At 40.9% G+C, this 13,403-nt stretch overlaps 1 protein-coding gene across 1 annotated transcript in view; it reads right to left on the reverse strand.

The window, feature by feature from the left end:
- Positions 1 to 12,145: 12,145 nt before the first annotated feature.
- LOC104980424 (splicing factor U2AF 65 kDa subunit-like) overlaps positions 12,146 to 13,403 on the reverse strand; it is a 2,716-nt gene continuing 1,458 nt past the window's right edge. The window contains 1 exon segment of the mRNA XM_010829120.1: positions 12,146 to 13,394. Within this exon segment, the coding sequence (XP_010827422.1) occupies positions 12,778 to 13,394 (617 nt within the window). The 3' untranslated portion in view covers positions 12,146 to 12,777.

The raw sequence follows: 13,403 nt of genomic DNA on the forward strand, positions 1-13,403 counted from the left end.
TTTTCAGATAAATTTTCAATGACAAAGAGAATTCATTATGGTTTATAATGAATTTCCTTCTTCTAAATTTTCTTCTGGACCACCCTCCACTGACAGCTGAAACTGCTTTTGATTTGTTGGTGTTCATTTTTTTTTTTTTTCCTCCCAGGAGGTTGCAATCACATTCTGCACAGAGGAGCCAGCAAACCCAGTTCTGTTCTCTCATTATACAGACGCTGAAGCTCTTTTGTAAATGTCTGAGTTCAGCAAGTTCCCAGTCATATTCAGTGATGGCACTTCCCCTGTTGCATTCTGAAGCCAACAAGCCAAAGACAATCTGTCTGGTTTTGATTGGTTAACACTTAACTGGGCAAAAATTTGTTTTGTAACACACAGTTCATGTCCAAGAGGTCTTGCAAGATTTCCAAAGCTTTTCCCACACCGTTTTTCTTCTCACTCTCAAAAAGAAACCATGTTTTGCCAGAAACAAATTATCCCAATTCTCAAAAAGGTCTGCTCTTGACTAGGAATCTTCAACCCACAAGAGTTCACGTGGGGCTTCATCTTGGCCAATCCTTACGTCCATGCAGCCCAGCGTATATCTAATTGGCTTCCGGCTCAAGTAGCCAAGCTGAGTGGCATCATCCCCTCTGCCTCCATCCCTCAAGGCTGCCGGACTTGAGTCAGCATGGGCTGGAGATAACCAGGACACCGAGTGGGAAAGTGGATCCGGGAAATGCCCAAGGGCCTACATACTGGAAATGTTCCCCAATAACCAGCTGTGGTCACAACTGCCATTGGCCCCAGAGCAGGCAGATATTCTTTTCTAAGCCAAACGAGGTCTAGCTGGACTTTATCTCAGATTTTTATCTTGTTACCAGGTAGAACTGAAGAGATAGAAGCACAATTTCAGAATTAAAAACTCCCTCTTTATTCACAAAAGGAGCAACTTCACATAAAACCTGAGGTTCTCAATAAGTAAAATACATTTAACATGGTTTTATAAAAAGGAAACAAAAATTAGTATAAAATCATGTCAAAAAAAAAAAAAGAGGGTGGAGGGATAAATTAGGAGATTGGGATTAGCATACACACACTACTTTATGTAAGATAGGTAATCAGCAAGGACCTACTCTATAGCACAGGGAACTCTATACTCTGTAATGATCTATATGAGAAAAGAATCTGAAAAAGAATAGATAAATGTGTATTATAATTGCCACTTTGGTACACACTTGAAAATAACATTTCCAGCCACAGGACTGGAAAAGGTCAGTTTTCATTCCAATCCCAAAGGAAGGCAATGCCAAAGAATGCTCAAACTACTGCACAATTGCACTCATCTCACATGCTAGTAAAGTAGTGCTCAAAGTTCTCCAGGCCAAGCTTCAACAGTATGTGAACCGTGAACTTCCAGATGTTCAAGCTGGTTTTAGAAAAGGAAGAGGAATCAGAGATCAAATTGACAACATCCGTTAGAGTATCAAAAAAGCAAGAGAGTTCCAGAAAAACATTTATTTCTGCTTTATTGACTATGCCAAAGCCTTTGACTGTGTGGATCACCACAAACTGGAAAATTCTTCAAGAGACGGGAATACCAGACCTGAACCGCCTCTTGAGAAACCTGTGTGCAGGTCAGGAAACAACAGTTAGAACTGGACATGGGACAACAGACTGGTTCTAAATACGGAAAGAAATACGTCAAGGCTGTATGTTGTCACCATGCTTATTTAACTTACATGCAGAGTACATCATGAGAGATGCTGGGCTGCATGAAGCACAAGCTGGAATCAAGAATGCCAGGAGAAATACCAATAACTTCAGATATGTAGATGACACCATCCTTATGGCAGAAAATGAAGAACTAAAGAGCCTCTTGATGAAAGTGAAAGAGGAGAGTGGAAAAGTTGGCTTAAAGCTCAACATTCAGAAAACTAAGATCATGGCATCCAGTCCCATCGCTTCATGGCAAATAGATGGGGAAACAGTGAAAACAGTGGCTGACTTTATTTTTCTGGGCTCCAAAATCACTGCAGCCATGAAATTAAAAGATGCTTGCTCCTTGGAAGGAAAGTTATGACCAACCTAGAATGCATATTCAAAAGCAGAGACATTACTTTGCCAACAAAGGTCCGTCTAGTCAAGGCTATGGTTTTTCCAGTAGTAATGTATGGATGTGAGAGTTGGACTATAAAGAAAGCTGAGCACTGAAGAATTGATGATTTTGAACTGTGGTGTTGGAGAAGACTCTTGAGAGTCCCTTGGACTGCAAGGAGATCCAACCAGTCCATCCTAAAGGAAATCAGTCCTGAATATTCATTGGAAGGATTGATGTTGAAGCTGAAACTCCAATGCTTTGGCCACCTGACATGAAGAACTGACTCATTTGAAAAGACCCTGATGCTGGGAAAGATTGAAGGCGGGAGGAGAAGGGGACGACAGATGTTGAGGTGGTTGGATGGCATCACTGACTCAATGGATATGAGTTTGAATAAACTCTGGGAGTTGGTAGACCATTAGATGGACAAGGAGGCCTGGCATAATGCAGTCCATGGGGTTGCAGAGAGTCAGACATGACTGAGCAACTGAACTGAGCTGTAAATCAACATTGTAAATACTCTGATACAAATTAAAAAAAATTTTTTAAATTGCTATGAAACAAAAGAAAAGAGTTATATAAAAGAAAGAAAAGAGTTATGTATACAACTTATAAAAAATAAGAAAAAAAAGAAATAAAAAAAAGTGACATATGTTAGTCATAGTTGAACAGGATGCTGAATGATTTGTTTTCTTAAGAAGTTCAAACTGAGGGACATAGAGCATATTTCCCACCATGCTAGCCTCATTGACCATCACCAGAGATGTGTCCTTTCTGAAACAATACAAGAGCCTCCTAGAATCTGACCTCTGCCTCCTCAGAGCCATTGTACCTACTCCTGTCAGAGAACTTTATCAAAGTGCATATCTGGTCATTCTAGCCTATTATTAAAACTTTTTACCAGGTCACCACTTAAAATATCTCATCTGAACTTAAAGTCCACCATGACCAACTGTATCTCATACAGCTCCCCACACACAGTCAATCTACACTCTGGCCAATACAGGTTAAGGGAAATAGGTTATACACATAATTATTAATAAATCTACTAAGTGTTACTAAAGAATAAAGGGAGGAATACAAATATATTTAAAAACTGCTGCTGCTGCTAAGTCGCTTCAGTGGTGTCCGACTCTGTGCGACCCCATAGACGGCAGCCCACAAGGCTCCCCCATCCCTGGGATTCTCCAGGCAAGAACACTGGAGTGGGTTGCTCTTTCCTTCTCCCATGCATGAAAGTGAAAAGTGAAAGTGAAGTTGCTCAGTCGTGTCCGACTCTTAGCGACCCCATGGACTGCGGCCCACCAGGCTCCTCCATCCATGGGATTTTCCAGGCAAGGGTACTGGAGTGGGGTGCCATTGCCTTCTCCGATTTAAAAACTAGACCCTAAAAATTAGACAAGTATGTAAGTAGTCATAGAAATAAAAAGTAAGATAATTGAAATGAAGCAAAGAGGAGCAAATTTGAAGAGGCTGTGAGTGATAATTTCCCAGAATTGAAGGAACATACAAATCTGAGATTGAAAAGCCACACTTGAAGAATGTAAACCCAAAGTTGAAACAAAAATCCACACATTTGCACAGAGTTAAAACTTTAGAATTATCAAAGAGAAAAATTCTAATAACAATTAGAAAGAAAAGATAGATTCTCTTGAAAGTTATGAAAGTTAGACTAACAGAAGGGTCCTCAACAGCAAAGTGAAACTAATGAGAAAATATCTTCAAAACATGGAGGGAAAATCCCATCATTTTAGAATTCTACCCACTATGATATTATAATTTAATAGCAAAGGTGAAACAAAGACAGTTTTGGACAAAGGCTGATAAATTTACTACTCATAGGTCTATTATTGGATGTAAGAAGTGAATTTAATTCAAAGAAAGGAGTGATTAATGTAGAGATAAACTCAGAATCTACTTTTCCTAACTCCCAAAACAGGGCTCCTAATAAAGTGAAGAGAGGCAAATGTGATCTTGGGAGGGTTTATTACAAGCTCTGCTTTCAATTTTTAACTATCATTTCACCATTTTCTCAATGTCAGTGAAAACCAAGGAGATATTTATTTAGTCCTTAGTACACTGGGTTACTCATTTCTAGCAGGTAGGTTCCTCCAATAAGGTTTTGGAATTTAACTAAAACAGATACTTTGTGTAAAGGTAAAACTTGAAGGCACTCCGATTAAATCCCAGAATTAACTTAGCAGAATCTACTTATGGCAAAACCCTGGTTCTTTATTTTCATTTCTATGTTCTACATTTATAATCTACTTGTACGTTTTGCAAGGATTGCTGTAGAGACCATTTTCCTCATTAGCAAGACATAGAAAGAGCAGGACACAGACTAGGCAAGGCTATTTCAAGTCTCCCCATATTGGCATTATGAACTTGTGCAAATTATTCAACTTCCACAAACTATAATTTTCCTCATCTGTAGTATGGGGATAATAATTGTTTCCTCCCTGAGTTATCGTGGCAACTAAGGAGACCACTGTGAGTGCACTCTTCCCATCTATACGTCATATGAGAAAGTCCACAACTAGCGCCCAGTTCTGGAAAATTGTTCCCTGGGACAAAGGTGTGTAGGAGTGTAAGTACCACCTTGCCTTGACTCTTGTGTGAGTGCACAGATGACCTTGAAATCCTCCCAACACCCCACCCACCCCATCCACCTCTTTAGAAACTTCAGAGATTTCAGGTCATGGGAATTGTGTCCCAAACCACTTCCCTTGACTCTGGAATCTAGATCAGATGCAGTCATTGAGTATACCAGGGGGTAGTCCTCATCTGAGATGAGTGTTGTCAGACAATTTCTGGTCAGGGGCATCACACATCCTTACTCTACTGAGTTTCCCACCCCCTGAAATGTATCATAGAAGTGTGGCTTTTCTTCTCTTTCTGATCAGTTTCCTTTGTAGTGTCTCTGACTCATGTGAATAACACACACATTCTTCTCATGGGAACTGATGTTTATTCACAGTCCCCAGCTACACTTTGCCTAACCCTATAGTGTAAGGGTTTTAGCTTTCTGAACAGAGGCAACTTTCACAACTGATTTAGTTCAGAAAAAGGAAATTCTGAGCATTATCTTGTGGTATCATGCCCTGTACAAGGGAAAACTATTTGGAATCCGCTCTTTGGGTCCAGTGGCTGATATAAAAATGGGACTTTAGTGACCCCTTTGCCTCTCTTCCCTATCTTAATGGTGAAAAAGGATATTCATGTTTATACAATGTGAAAGGACATAAAGGAAAAGGGGAGAGGAAGAAGAAACTGGAGGAAGCTAGCTTGTGCCATGCACGCAGTCTCTGTTAGGCGGTGGAAGGTTCTATTCAGATATTACCCTATTTTGTTCCCATTTAACAGATGTTGAATCAAAGAGGTCAAGTAACTTTCTTGTCCTATAAATCCAGTGCTTTTTCTACTTTACCATATTGGGATATTGTAATTCATTCAGCTTTGAATTTTGATTGCAGAGGAAGTTGTGTGTGACTCACACTTTAGGATACTCAAAGGACTTAATCCCTTGTCCTTTAGGGACTTATAACCCAGTAGAGATCAAAGATCATAAGTGCTGACTGATAATGGATGATTAGGCCAATGGTTCCCAAGGGCAGGCAACCTGCCAGGCCTTCCTAGAGGGCATTTGGAAATAAGAATAACGGGTTGCCATGGTGACAGGCAGGTGTTTTAGGTGAGTGGACAAGGACTGGTGATGCTAAAGATCTTTATTGTATGGGATAGCTGAACAAAAGGTAACTTTTCTCTTCCCCAAATGTCAGCTTTTGCATGTGGAGGAAATTCTTGTATAATATAAAATTCTGTATAAATTCGGAAAAAAAATAATTCTAGATGTGTAGGTGAAAACGTCTTCATCAAGGAGAAACTTTCAACTATACTTTTAAAGAGGTATTGGATTTTGACATGTAGGCATGTGGCAAGAAGACTTTTCTAAGTAGGACTTCCCTGGTGACTCAGAGGGTAAAGTGTCTGCCTACGATGCGGGAAAACCCAGGTTCAATCCCTGGGTCAGGAAGATCCTCTGGAGAATGGAATGGCCACCGACTCCAGCACTCTTGCCTGGAAAATCCCATGGATGGAGGAGTGTGGTAGGCTACAGTCCATGGGGTTGCAAAGAGTCAGACATGACTGAGCAACTTCACTTTCACTTTCAAGTAGGCAATAATTGCATCTTTTTCCTGTTTCCACATACTAGTGGTGATGATTGATGAGCTTTGAAGCAAGGGATGGAAGGGCAGAGTGGTTAAAGGAATGTCTGGCCGCTTAGGTCTTGGTGAAAATACATGGAGAAGAGAACCAGTGGCATGGTTCTGGCATAGTCCAGTCCGAGGCTGGAAAAGGAAAAAGTGAATCAGAGCTTTAGAATTTAGAGCTGGAAGAGATCTTGGGTGTTATCTAGTCTGGCGTTTCACAAAATATTTCTCAGAATTCTTGTCTCACAGTGCTCAATGATTTAAAAATTCTCCAATCAATTATGTTTGAAAAATGTAGAAAACCACATCCCGCTGGGGAAATTGGAGCCCAATGCATGTGGGAAACCCCATGGTAAAGACACCTGCTACTTGAGATTTTCCAAACATAATTTTCCATTAAACACTACTTATTATGTAACAGTACTCACGTTCTGGAAAATTCATTCTGAGAACCAAAGATCTAGTCTTATCCTTATGTAGATCTAGTCTTATCCTTATGTATCACCAATGGTAAACTGAGGCTTGTGAAAGTTAAGTGACTTATCCAAGGAGAGAGTCAGAGCTAAAAAATGGCACTTATCACTTTATAAATTTTAAGAATATATATTAATATTTTATTATTCATATAATGGGATTAAAATTATACATCTAATTATTATTTACTCAACAAAACATTAAGCCTATACATGTGAAAAAAAATAATCAACCATTTAAGGATTTCTAGAAATGAACTTTAATCCAGTAGCAACTTCTATTCCTTTATGCATTGTGGATCTTGGATTTTATACTTTACAAGTGTTTATTTTTTTTTTCAACCTATATTTTTTGCTTATTTGAAACCTCACAATTAATAATAATTAAAAGCACATATGATGCTCCATGGTGTGTGAAGGGCTTTGTATCCATTAATCCTAAAAACAATTCTATAAGCTAGTTAACTTTATCATCCCATTCAAAGTTGAAGAAGCTGAGACTCAGAGAAATAAGGAATGTGACCAAAATTACAGAGCTCATAGGTAAAGGAGCTGACCCAGGTCTGTCTGACTCCAAAGTGCAGTCTTAACCACTGTGTTTTCATAATATTCAGGAAGCTCTGTGGATTTAGAAGATTCCACACTGACATCTCAAACTGTTCCATATTCTCAAGCCCCAGTAGGAAAATCGAGTGACTTAATGGCTAAAGAATTCATACTAAGGCACTGACATGTTGAGCAAGCTCCAGCCTGCTATTTACTCTATGGCCCTCTATAAATCATGAGGCCTTAGGAAAGAGGTGGAACTTTGTGTAGTCAACTTGGAAAAGATCACAGAGGCCAAAATTACATCATCAGGTTAGGTCTGTGACTGACCAGCTACTTTGTCATCACTTGACTAGTTGAGTAAGACAGTCAGGCCATGAGAAGAAACATCAAGGACTCACATGCATACATACAGGCATGCTATTTTTTTGCCTTTCCTTTTATTAGTGACCTCTTATGCAATGCTGTAGGAAAATACTCAATTCCTGAAGTTCCACTGACTACAAATGAGGATGTTTGAACTAACTCTTGCTAAGAAACCATGATTCAGACAGACACAGACCCTGGGGTAACTGGACCTGTGAATTTAATTTTGTTTTACTTTTTTCTAAGTGAAATTGCCTCAGAAAACTGGAGGGCAACCTTACTTTCCATGGGTAGAATTTATGAAACTTGGCTAAAGTTATAGAGCTCATATTATTAGATAAAAAAATAAGCCATCTCATGATAGGTGGACATTGTGATTATCCTTTAAGGAAAACTAACATCAGAGTAATAAAATTGTCCATGTGCAGAGTGTACCATCATTCAAAAACCATGATCACATCCATTTCCTTTTTCTGATCTTCACAAGAATCTTTCAAAGCTGGCAGTTCTGTTAGTCTGAATCTTTTTCATATTCATTCACCCATCAATTATATTGAGTGGCTATTTTGTGCCAGGCACTAGCAATACAGTAGCAAACGAGGTCTTTGCCCTTTTGGATAGGTTCTTTGCTCCTTGGAAGGTGGCAGTCAATGAAAGAATGGATATGTAATAAGTAATTAAATAAGGATATAGGATGGAAGAGTCATAGGTGCTATTTAGAGAATTCAAACAGATGACTGAGATGGAGCCTGGGCAGCTACTTTAGATGGAGTGGTCAAGGAAGGTATCTCAGAGCAGTGACACTTTAGCCTGAGACCTAAGTCCTAGTTCTGTAAGGACTGACCCAACCATTCTGCATAGATTGGAAAATTGAGACTCAAAGAAATTCAGTGACTAAAAAGCTTATATATAGTTAGTCCATGGTGGACTTAGACTTCAATCTTAAGTTTCCGAGTCCAAAACCAGTGCCATTTGGGTCCAACATCTCTTTCAATAACAAACATGGCAGAATATATAAATAATGCTCACCACTGCTTCTGTGCATTAGGAGAGGCAGGTTAAACAACATAAAAGGTCATTTTGAAAATTTAATACTTAAATTGTTGATTATTAAATTTCTTCAAAATGAATAAGGAAACTGTAGTTTGAACTTTGAAGAAGTATATAGTTAAACTCAACCCACGTCTGAATGATTGTTTATTTTCTGATCAAAAGGAATTTATACAATATTTTCAAGAGTTTCTTCTTTCTGCCTCTCCTACTCTTTTATTTGAGTATGTCTTTATTTCAAGCAGGAAAGGGTACAATATATAACAGCCCTGACTATTTTGCCCAATCCCTAAGATGTATAATTTTTAGTTTCCTCTCTACTAGTAGCATGCTGGATAATGCAAAGCATTTGAGCCTCTTTTTTACAAATATATTAACAAGATTATATGGCAAGCCTTTTTGGTGGAATAGCGCTGTTATTACATTTTGAAAAAATATCCTGGAGTTTGTGCCTATAAATGATTAAGGAATGTTTTAAGAGAAGTGTTGACAAGAATCCTTCCAGAATGGATTAAATGCAAATTTAAAAAGAGAGAAAAAAATATATATATACACACGTACATATTATACATATGTATATAAAGATTAGACCTCTGAGAGGCTCTCTGATTCTTTGTATGAAAAAGAGGCAATTAATATATGTACATTTAACAAAAATAATTGATATTGGGACTTAAAAATTTCATTCAAATTGGGAAAGACACAAAAATATCATGTCTAAAATACACCGTTAAATAATAGCCATAATTGACCAAACTTTTATTTAATTAGTTTTTGTGGGTGTTAATTCATATAACTATACAATTTTAAAGTAAATTAATCTTATTTATTTTTATTGAAGTATAGTTGATTTACAAAATTGTATTGCTTTAGGTGTACAGTATAGAGATTCAGTATTCGTATAGACTACACACCATTAAAAGTTATTGTAAAAGAGTGGCTGTAATTCCCTGTGCTGTACAATATATTCCTGCTGCTTATCTGTTTCATGCATAGTAGCTTGTATATGTTAGTCCCTTACCCCTGTCTTACCCCTCTCCCCATTGGTAACCACTAATTTGTTTTCTCTTATCTGTGCACAGATGTATGCTCAGTCGTGTCTGTGAGCCTAGGGATTGTAGCTGGCCAGGTTCCTCTGTCCATGGAATTCTCCAAGCAAGAATACTGGAGTGGGTTGAGTTCCCTTCTCCAGAGGATCTTCCTGACCAAGGGATTGAACCCATGTTTCCTGCGTCTCCTGCATTAGTTGGAGGATTCTTTTACCACTGTGCCACCTGGGAAGCCCCTATTAGCTGTGAATCTGCTTCTATTTTGCTAAATACATTGGTGAATGAATACAGTTGTCCTTGTGGGTATCTCCTTGTGTCATTTCATGAGTGGCATCTCACTGCGGTTTTGGTTTGTATTTCCCTAGTGACTAATCAGAGAAGGCAATGGCACCCCACTCCAGTACTCTTGCCTGGAAAATCCCATGGACGGAGGAGCCTGGTAGGCTACAGTCCATGGGGTCGCTAGAGTCGGACACGACTGAGCGACTTCACTTTCACTTTTCACTTTCATGCATTGGAGAAGGAAATGGCAACCCACTCCAGTGTTCTTGCCTGGAGAATCCCAGGGATGGGGAAGCCTGGTGGGCTACCGCCTATGGGGTCGCACAGAGTCGGACACAGCTGAAGCGACTTAGCAGCAGCAGTGACTAATAATGTTGAACATTTTTTTGTGTGCTTATTGGTCAGCTGTATGTCTTCTTTGAAGAAATGTCCACTTTAGTCATTTGCCCATTTTTAAATTGTTTTTTTTTCTATTTTCAGTTATAAGACTTTTTGTACATTCTGAAAACTAGACCCTTGTCAGATATAGATTTTGCAAATATTTCCCCTAATTCTATGGGTGTTTATTATTGTTCAGCTACTAAGTCATGTCTGACTCATTGCAACCCAGGGACTGCAGTAGGCTAGGCTTCCCTGTCTTTCACTATCTCCTGGAGTTTGCTCAAACTCATGTCCATTGAGATGGTGATGCCATCCAACCATCTTGTCCTCTGCACCCTCTTCTTCTCCTTCCCTCAATCTTTCCCAGCATCAAGGTCCTTTCCAATGGGTTGGTTCTTCGCATCGGGCGGTCAAAGTATAGGAGCTTCAGCTTCAGCATCAGTCCTTCCAATGAATATTCAGGGTTGATGTCCTTTAGCATTGGCTGGTTTGATCTCCTTGCAGTCCAAGAGACTCTCAAGAGTCTTTTCCAGCACCACAACCACAGCGGATATCTAATTCATTGTTATAGATCATGTACGGTTTTGGATCTGGACGATAATTGTTAGTTATTATAGCATATAGGTATTATTTTTGTTTGCATATCACTCCTTCTTCCCTCCTTTTTAGCTAATAACACTCTCCTCTACCCTTCCATCTATGAGTTTCTAGTCTAATTATCTTTCCTCCACTTCTAGTGCCTGATCCACTCGTCCAAGCTAACCTCACTGGAACCTATTGCCAGAAACGTTCACTCTGGTTGAAGGCTATTTAAAGATCTTATTCCCCTCTGCTGGAAAACCTGTGAATGTGTAATAGCAGAACTGCTTTCTTCATATTCCTTGTGTGGCAAAAAAGCCCTTTGGCAGTAGGAGAAAGTGAAATCCAGAAGCAGAGAAGCAAAGCAGAGAAAGACTGAGCTGTGGCTGTCCATTTGTCCCCAGCATCGCTGGGGGATTTGACCCCTGTCAATCTTTATTATGTGATTAAATACAAACTTTTTAGAATTGGCTGAGCTGAAGTTAGGTTTCTGTCACTTGAAATGTAATACTCATTGACTAATGTAGTTTGTATACGGCTTATCAAAGATATTACCAGCAACTCTTGCATAGCGAGAGTTTGTAATCCTGTTTGTGGGAATAAATGCAAGGAAAATGTAGCTGGGTAGAATTTGGGAAAACACAGACTAACACATCTGGGGAAACAGCATAAAAATGTTTGAGTTTATGGGAAAGAGACGTGTAGGGAAAAGAGTCATTCCAAAACAGTTGCAAAGAATGGCAGATGCCAGTGAATCATGCTATATGAATCGATGATATGAAATGACAAGTAAAACAGCCTTTGAGGTATGGAAGACATGATAGTCAAAGGTACTGTGAGTCACAGACGTTTGTGTTAAACATCCTCTGCAAAGCCCTCCATGGAGACTAGTTGTCAGAACCAGCTGCCACGTCTCACATATGAGTGTGGCTGTTTTTCTATGAGTGTTTCTCTGTTTCCCTTCTGCGTCATCTCTTTGTATCTTTCTTTATTCTTCCTCTATTTTCCCCTAACAATCTATCCTTTGTTTCTTTTTTTTTTTTAAGATTAAAAAGACCAGGTAGATATTATGAATAAACGGAAACAACAACTAGTCCTTTCCTCCTTTGTTAGTGATTTTTTTTTTAAAGTAAATACAACAAAATGTTTAATGAGCAAATTCGTCTTAGCAAATATGAAACTGCCACAGAGAGGAGGGGAGGGACAGGGGCCACGGGGTGGGGGGCAAGTCCAGGAGACTAGAGAGAATCGACTACGTAAGAACCAGGACACCGGGGTGAGGACCAGAGGCCAGGAGGACGGGAGCTGTGGTCCTGAGAGGGAGGGGAGGGTACCGGGCCGGACAACAGGATTCAAAAGAGTTTGGCCATAAAATATAAACACGCTATGTTTCTACGGTGGGGAAGGGTAAGAGAAAGGGGGTATCTGGGAGAAGACTGCTTCAGGGAGGGGCTGTGGGGGTCCGACCCCGCCCTGCTGTCACCCCCTCCCCGCCCTTCCCTCTGTGTCTGTGGGTGCATGTGTCTGTGTGGGTCTGTGTGCGTACTTCCCCAGTCCCCGCCCCGCCCCAACCCCAGCCCACCCCCACCCTTAATTGCTGCCATTCCAGTTGCTGCCGGCTGTCATTCGGCTGTCACTCCTCTGCCCATAGTCTTCAGAGGGGGAAAACGGGGGGAGCAGAAGGGGGAGAAGCCCCCAGCCAGCTCCGCCCCTGCCTCCCCCGCCGCCTCTACCAGAAGTCCCGGCGGTGGTAAGAGTCGGGGTCACAGTATTTTTGTGACAACCACTCTGTTGGCGAACTTGCGACCCGTCAGGCCCTGCATGGCTTTCTGGCAGTCAAACACAGAGGTAAACTCCACGAAGATCTTCCCGCAGCCGGGCACCTCCACGCCGTCCACGGGCCGCGGGATCTCGATGGACTTGACGAGCCTGTACTTGCCGCACTCATCACGCACATCCTCCACGATCTCCTCGTACTCCTCGTCGTCCAGCAGCTCCTCGGGCAGCACCATGTTCATCAGGCACAGCACCTCCGTTGGGTGCCCGCCCATCTGCACCTGCGAGCTCATCAGGCCGGGCACTTGCAAGGTCACGGGGGTCTGGTTGATGGTGCTCAGCATGGCATTCTTGGCGCCCACACTCGCCCTCTGGACCAGCAGCTTCTTATCTCCCAGCTGCATCCCGTTCAGCCCCGCGATGGCCTGGTCTGTGACATTGATGTCCACGTACTCACAGAAGGCGTAGCCCTTGGAGAGCCCAGTGGCGCTGTCCTTGACCAGGTTGAAGGCCTTGAGCGGCCTAAACGACGTCAGCAGCTCTTTCACCTGGTCGTCGTTCAGGTAGTTGGGTAAGCCCCCGATGAACAGCTTGTGCTCAGAGTCTGGGACCA

This window comes from Bison bison, unplaced genomic scaffold, assembly GCF_000754665.1.
Source record: "Bison bison bison isolate TAMUID 2011002044 unplaced genomic scaffold, Bison_UMD1.0 scf7180017864499, whole genome shotgun sequence".
Taxonomy (NCBI): domain Eukaryota; kingdom Metazoa; phylum Chordata; class Mammalia; order Artiodactyla; family Bovidae; genus Bison; species Bison bison.